Source organism: Schistocerca gregaria, chromosome X (genome assembly GCF_023897955.1).
Source record: "Schistocerca gregaria isolate iqSchGreg1 chromosome X, iqSchGreg1.2, whole genome shotgun sequence".
NCBI lineage: Eukaryota > Metazoa > Arthropoda > Insecta > Orthoptera > Acrididae > Schistocerca > Schistocerca gregaria.
The window spans coordinates 334,964,398-334,972,706 of record NC_064931.1 but is presented as its reverse complement, the minus strand read 5'-3'; the positions used below and the strand labels follow the sequence as shown (position 1 = coordinate 334,972,706).

Here is an 8,309-nt window from a genome sequence, read left to right as displayed (position 1 = left end):
GCCTACTTTCGGGGCTATATCGCTCTTTATCAACGTAATGTGTAAATGCGTTTGAAGAATACAAATTTGAAAATAATATCTATGACGATTATATCGAAGTTAAATGTTCATGAAACCACTGATCACTAAATTCGTAATGGTTTTCGTCAACTTTGGTAAAACAAATTTTTTCATAAATGTTTACAATATTATCAATAAAGTAGACATTCATGAGGTGAACGCTTACGTTATGTCGACCTTTAGTGCATCTGGTATCTGCGCATGCGTGTTTGAAACAGTAACTAGGTCACAATTCAAAAGGAAATGTTTGACAGATGTATATCGTTGGAGTTGGTAGCAGGTGTGATATGTGTCAAATACATGTTTGTTTACAGTAACGGATAATGTGCACGTGTGCATATGTGAACGAATACAAATAATAATGAAGGAATTTGGTGTTGATATGGAAGCAACTTGAGTGAATAACAGCCAGAAGAGAAAAACAATCAACATGGCTTCTTGTCTTGTAAAGTTGTGACTAATGCATGAGAACGTATCGATGTTATTGCAATGTAGGCAGTGACCTGTGTTATAAAGTTTACTGGACAAATTGACCTGATGTTGCAAAGTATGTCATAATGCTGAAATCTGGCCAGAAGAGGCCTACAACTCCGAACAAGACGAGATCAGCTATTGGTTCTCCCGAATCTGCAGATCACTGGAGACAAGGTGTTCGTGAAACTGTTCTTACTGCCAGGCCCGATGGTAGTTTAAATTTTTCCATACATGGCGGTTCAGATAATGGTGAATTTGCTTATGTGAGTGATATTGTGCAAAATAAAGTGAATTATGTTAGTGGAAATTTGAATGAAGGCGATGTTGTGTTAGAGATCCAGGGACAGAAAGTTGCCGGTTACACTCAAAGGGATGTTGTGGCGTGGCTGAATCACTGCTGTAGAAACGGAAATCCTGTGACACTGAAGACAATAGATGCTGGTAAGTGTGACAAATTGCAGCCTTTCCCTCGTATAGGTGTTCCCTTGGTGGAAGTCTATAGGTTAAGTTACGTGGTATCACGCATGGCAAGTGCATATAAGGCAGGAACCATCTAAAAAATAAACATATATGTCTCGTAGCTTCAGCAGTAAGACGTTAAACGTAGATTTTAAAATGTGAGGTTGCTACAAAGCTTCTTTCTCAGCAGGCTTTTGTCCATCATTTTCACTTGTACATGTTTACTTCATTAATGTTCCGAAGCTACATTGCTACGTTGTATTCGTTATATCATTAACCTACGTTGGATGTACCTTTCACGTCTTGTTGCAATAGGAAATTCAGCTGTAAGTACACTGTACGTTGTTTACAGAATGTATCGAATGATTGATCCTAGCAGTGTACAAGGAATGATACAAACGTTTCATAAAAGCAGAGTATTGTATATTTTGAAGTTTTCTACTTGTGGTTCGCGGGATATATAAAATGAAGTACTGATAATTATATTCGTAGTTTCAGTTGTTTACACACACAAGTCTGTTGAGGGAAAAGATAGAAGATTTTTCCCCTGTATTACTAATGTTATTCTTACACTCGTGAAATTAATGAACGAACAAGGTTCAGAGCACAGAGGGACAGTAGAAGTTGGTCTCCTTAGTCTTAAAACGTTGGTATTACTGTTACTGTACTTAGTGTAATACCAAGATAATTAGTCTGTTATTATTTGTTTTCATCCAAAAAACCACAATTAATTTGAGATGCATGATTCATGTAGTCAAGCATAAAAACAGTTTCATTTCATTCAGGCAAAGTTCTATGTTTGTTATTTGTCTTCTGTTGCCTTCAGAAGGAAATGATTGTATGTTGTGTAGTGCTGCAGATTTCAGTAATTGTTTTTGTTTTATATTGCATGTTGTTGTTTTTCCCCACATTAAAATGTTTTGGGCATGTAATGTTATTTGAGATAAACAACTGCGGCAATCCTGCTTTGTGGTGGAGCACCCAGTGTGAACAACTCAAAAATGTTGTCACATTTCTTTGATCGCAAAAATGTTAATGCTATGTCATACTTCAGTGTTTTAAATTAGAAGGTAGAGTTAATCTTTTTGTGCATAAGTAGGTGTGTGGCCCTTTACTTTTCATACTGGTAAACATATAAATCCTTCCTGTTATACTTTCCCACCTACACTCTTCATGCAATAAAAACAAATTCTTATGTGTTCACTCACTTTACAGACATAAATTGCTACCAGTTTGACTAAGTGGTACCTGCAGGCCTGTGGAGGACCAAAGCAGTTTCACTGAAAATTGTTCAAAACCACAACTGTAGGTATGGTTGTGGATGTTTTCAGGCTTTCAGTCATTTGATCTGTGCTCTTTTGATTTCAGATAGCAGCTAGTCTTAGTAACTTATTAAGAACATTTATAATGTTGTAGACCGTGTCAGCTTAATGCATGGAAAACATAAGCTATACAGACAGACATAGAATGTTGTTAATTTTGTCTCTTGATCTTCTCGTCATACACACCATAGACACTTGTAGATGACTATAATACATAGTCTCTCATACATCTTCATATCTTCCTTTGTGCCTGTCTAATACTGTATCCGCTCTCATGATTGACATGTTGAACTCAGAAAACTTGTGAGAAAAGGACACACTATCAATCTTGGGAGTAAAATTTTCTTGCAGAAAGCATTACTTAAAGAAGTATTCTTTAACTGCCTTTAAATACATTTATTCTAATTGTCTCTTTTGTTTTTTCCTTGGGCAGATTATTGCACTATTTTAATTCCTGGCAGAAAATCCTCATTTAATTCTTTTATTTGTTATTCCTTGGTAGATGTAAGTTCAAACTGGCTTTTGTTCCATGAGTGTGTCTGGAGCTATTTGTGTCATCCTTACTAATATTTTTCCTGATGTCTGCAGTGGATAGGTAGATGAACTCATTTGGCACATTAAGAAAACACAACTTTTTGAATATATCTTTGCAACTAGACCAACTACTACTTTTAGTCAGTATTGCGTGTTAATGTTCTGGGTTTGATGATTGAGCCACTTTTACACCATATTTTCCAAGTATGACTGGAACCACTGATAACTATTCCTCTTATACATAGACCATAGACATATTAATTCATTTAGCAGTATTTTCAGCACTGTGAAAAGCTGTGGACATACCTAAAAAAAAGTATGCATGTAACATAGTCATCTCTGTTGGGAGCTCGAAGCACCACTATCATAAACTCTGTTCTTTCTTGCTTTCATATCCAGTCGCTTGTGCATTTTGCAGTGAATCCAAAGTAATATTATGGCTCAGTCCTTTCATACTGCTACTGGTATTTGAAGTAAAATAGTGTAATATGCAAGTAATTTCCAGTGTACTTGATTCTATTCAAAAGTCTCTTTCAGAAGCAGATTTTTCTTCAAAAATGTTCAGTATGTTTTTGACCGTGTATTTCTGCCATTAGGTTACTGTCATTTCCCAGTAGTCCTATGAGTGTTTCAGTTTGATGTCTTCCAACAATATTTGTCATTTATTATAGCACCTACATCTGTGTGATAGAAAATATTTAATTGGGTTATAAACATTAAACAAGTCATGTATATACACCTGTAAGTTGCTTACATTCGTGTTGTTTTATTATGTGCAAGTTGTTAAGAGGTAACATCCTGCCAACTTTGTAGTGAAATAAGGTTAGTCTCATCTTTCGGCACTTAATATGAATGTCACATTTATCGCGTTTTTTTGTATGCCACATTACACCGTTGTGCTTACACATGAAAATGTAGGTCAGCCCGATGAGACAAGGAAGCACTTCTAATTGCGCCATCTCAAGTAAACTGTTTAGTTTTTTACAAACCAGTCTATGAATTGATATTTTCAGATTGATAATTGGTATCACAAATGTCTTCTGTTGTGTATGATTTTTTATGATTTTTTACTTCTGTTTTTGTGTTCATTCCTCTGTTTATATTTCAAATGATAGCTGTTGTGATGCTTTTTGCATTTGTTATGTTTTTCTTTTGTTACTTAATCCAGATGTGTTAAGTTTTGCTTAAATTTAATCTTTGTTTTTACAAATGTGATACTGAAACATGCTAATATGAATGTGTACTTTTTTTTTTTTAGTTTATCACATCTTTGTAATATAAAATTCACGTATAGTGGATCGATGGTGGAACACAGTAGGCCAAACACATAACTGAAAACAATATTCACACTATCTTTCAAGCATTAGCTTTTCTTTCCAGCAATAGGACCCCCCCCCCCCCCCCCCTTACACACACACAAATTACCACACAAACACCCAACGAACCACACAGATACACAACGTGAACTGCCATGGTTTTGTTTTCCTGTAGCATCACCTATCCTTCACTGCTGTGCAAAGATATTTTTAACTCATTCTGACTTCTTTCATCCAGTTGCTTCCTTTTTACATTACAACCGATACACAGGTAATGTAAATTGGAATAGCTTACAAAGACAACCACAGATGGCATAATAATCTGCTTCTTTCATCCTTCACATTGTAAACACATGATGACATAGCCCACGGATGAGGAGTGAAATCACGTGCCAGAGTTGAGTGAACAGTTTTACACTCTCCTTCAAATTCTATCTTGGTGTGTGTCTCCAAAACCAGATGTCTTTCAAGATCTCTTGTTCCTCCTCCTGCAGCTGGAAATAGCCTATCTTGTCTGAAGTAGCAATCTCTGTTGCAGATAACATGGTATTTTTTATTGTCAACATATGTCATCTCAAATTGGTATTCCTTGATAGGTTCTTCTCTCCATATTTTGTTTTGTTGTTGTTCTCTCTAAAATTAGTGTATATGGAAGCTTATCTGTACTTCATAATGCAACTTATAAGGAATGTAGGTATCATTTGTGTTCCTTGAATTACAATTAATGAACATGTGTAGTGAAAGTAATGTAGTAGCCCATCCTCTTGAATTTTTCATAGTTGTTGTACAGTATACATAGACCATACCTAGTATGCAGTAAAATACTGCAGATTTATCTAGTATGTGCTATAGCTTTTATGAATGTATCTTTCACTTTTAGTTAATATTTATTATGAGAAGTACATTAAATGTGAAATCAATGTAGACCTCTGGCTGCACTACAGATCTGTTTGTTGGCGCAACCTTTATTTTGTATTTACATCTGTTTGCTTCATCTGCACTCAACCAAATTGTCTCCTTCCAATCCACTTTAGACCTCAGGTTACAAACTTGAGCAGTTTGTTCATCACACCTAAGGTTATCAGCAGGGGACACTATCAGAATCTAACCCACGTGGGAACCCTTTGTGTCATATTTCGTGTTTACTAAGTTATTGGTAATATGTGTTAGGTATAGTGTATATCAACTCAGGCAGGCTAAGAACGAATCTTACCTTCATTGTTTCAGATGTTGTTGAATTTAACACATGTTATAATTCAGGTCCCAGTAAGAAACCCAATTTCTTAATTTTCTCCAAAAAATTTCCTGACCCGAGATATGAGCAGTAAAAGATGACACCTTGGTTGCCATTTCACACATGCAGATTTTGGGAAAAGTTTTGAAAATCTTTATCTTTTCAGAACAGTTCTAGATACTTTTTATTATTATTTAAAAGATAATAACTTCATAATTACAATGGCACCCTTAGTTTGGAAATATTTTTCTAAGTTCTCTTGCTGTAGCCTACAGAATTTTTGAAAATTATATCATTATTTATATTTATTATATGCCCTTTTTCCCCCTGTTCTGTTGGTGGGATTGGTAGCTCGTGGTCTAGTGACTAGCGTTGATGCCTCTGAATCACAGTGTCTTGGGTTCGATTCCTGGCCGGGTTGGGGATTTTCTCTGCCTGGGGACTTCGTGTTTTCTTTTTTTTCCCTCATCATTTCATCATCATTTGTGACAGTAGCTAAATTGGATTGTATCAAAACAGGACTAAAAATTGGTACTTTGCATGGGCACTGATGACTGCGCAGTTGAGCACCCTACAAGCCAATAATCATCATCATCTGTTGGTGGGTATCAATCAGCAGGACTACATTCCATAAAAAGTAGAACCTCTGTTCATTGGTTTAACAGCTTTTATTAACAACTGAAAATTTTGCTTTACATTAAACCAGTTTCCATTACCACATTAGCCTATGGCATATTGGCCTCATGAAATCAGAAGCTAGTCTTATTTGACATGGAGTTTTATTTCTCCCAAAAGATTATGAATAGACATTGCTTTCTGCCACATTAAATCATTCCAAAATATATGTGTACAGGTTCTAAATTATACAACCTCTTGTGCTCTTTGCTTAGAACTTAAAATTGCAAGTCAATATTTAAAAAAATGTGTTCAGCTGCATCTGTGTCCCCCTTTGATATTGAGTGATCCCTTCCTATTGAATCAGTAGAACTGTAGCACCTACAATCTTTAAAACATTGGAACCAGAATTGAGCACAAATGGTTGTGTTGCTGCCTTGCAGCTGGAAAATTATATCCAGTTAATGATCCATGTGGTAGCATAATGTTCATAATGGTAGTAGTTAATACATAACTGATGTCTGCGACCTCTGCAATTCTCCAGTTACAGTTGTATATACAGGCCACAAACATCCCTGGTTGTGAATCTGTTTGTTCTGCTATTTCTGAGATTTGTGGTGAACAAATGAAATTTCTTCTTTCTCTCTTTTCGTCTGGTGGAATTCTTAACTTCACCTTCAGACAACTTAGTCACTCTTGTACAATCCGTTGCATTCTGAATTGCGGTTTTCCTTAGGGTGGAAATATTGTTATGTAGCGTGGTTCTTCAGCAGGCTGTCTACACCTTCAGGAGGCCCCTTCCTGTGACCAGTAACAGTGTAAATGTACTCCACAGGCATAAATGATTCAGTCGATTCAAACAGTTGGTAACGATTCTTGAAGTGCCTAGGATGATATTTTCTGCCTGTGATTGCATGTGTTGACAAATTTTGCACATTGCCAACAATGGATTGGCTGAATCATGTCCTCTGTCATCACTTATAACTGAAATGCTTCTGATCTTGTTTTGAAAATATATTGCTCCTGTAAAACTTAGTCATTACCTCCAATAATACCCTTGTACTTCTTGTGCAGAATCATATGCCCACTCTCCGCAAAATCACAGTCAAACACTAAACATAGTTATTCAACTTGTACATGTCATTTCACTTCTGCAGTGCATTGTAGTTGTTGGTGTTGTTGCAATTTCATCAGATGTTTGTGTGTTATTGCTTTCGCTGTCCATTTCCCACCTTCATCAATGAAGTTGTCAGTCACAGCAGTTTTTTTAATGAGTTTGTTTTCCTCCCTTGTTGCTATATAACTACTGAAGAGCTATTCTCTATGTTTCCCAGACCAAGTGTCAGTAAAGTGAGTCAGTCTTTTCCAGAGCAGTCACCACATTCCTGTAACAAATAGATCTCTCGCTTGATATAACAGATGATGTGTGACTTGACACATCCAGCCAAGGTGTCATATGTCATGTGTTCAAGTAAGTTCTTCAAAGTTACCACACATACAAGCAGATGTCTTGTGTGTTTGGATCCACCCACTTACGATGTGGTACATCAAATTTTTGTTGTCCAGTGTGAATATTGTATATTCCTTTTTGTATATGGTGAAAGTTTCTTTAATACTGAGGGACATGTATCTTTTCACTTTCACCACTTTTTGTCCACAAGTATTTTAATGTGGATGGAATATGGTGCATAGCACTTGCACCTCTTCAGTGTGGTATGCACCCAATTCAACAGTTGAATTGATGTTTTGATGTTTTACATGAAATGGCAGGTTGGGAAAGTTTCCTTTGGTTCATTTGCTTCTGAAGATGGAATTTCTTGTTTGAAGAGTATGGTCAGTGCTGCGTTGGTGTACTCACCACAGCTTCAGTAATTTCTCTGAGCTTTCTTGATGCATACAGGTTACGGCTCGACTTCACTCATCATGGTTTCTTAGTGTGACTAAACCTACATATTTATATGTCTGATTCAGGAAATGTAATTCTACTCTCATTGTTGACATTCTGTCAAAGCATTTAGAACATGGAAAGTCATCACTGGAAACATCTTAACTTCGAAATAGTCTTTTGAAATAAGCGCTCTTATTATGAACATGAAGAAAGTCTATTTCTTTGCTAGTCCTATCCGTCACCCTTTTATTGATATACAGGGTGATACAAAAAGGTATGGCCAAACTTTCAGAAAACATTCCTCACACACAAAGAAAGAAAATACGTTATGTTGACATGTGTCCGGAAATGCTTACTTTCCATGTTAGAGCTCATTTTATTACTACTCTTCAAATCACATTAATCAT

General features: G+C 36.1%; 1 protein-coding gene across 2 annotated transcripts in view; it reads left to right on the top strand.

The window, feature by feature from the left end:
- The first annotated feature begins 216 nt into the window (after nucleotides 1-216).
- LOC126297547 (membrane-associated guanylate kinase, WW and PDZ domain-containing protein 1) overlaps nucleotides 217-8,309 on the top strand; it is a 376,107-nt gene continuing 368,014 nt past the window's right edge. Inside the window, exon 1 of one of the 2 annotated variants that reach the window (XM_049988468.1) lies at nucleotides 217-975. In XM_049988468.1, coding sequence (XP_049844425.1) covers nucleotides 618-975 — 358 coding nt within the window. In that variant the 5' untranslated portion in view covers nucleotides 217-617. The remainder of the gene's footprint in view (nucleotides 976-8,309) is intronic. The other variant, XM_049988470.1, reaches the window with a different exon arrangement.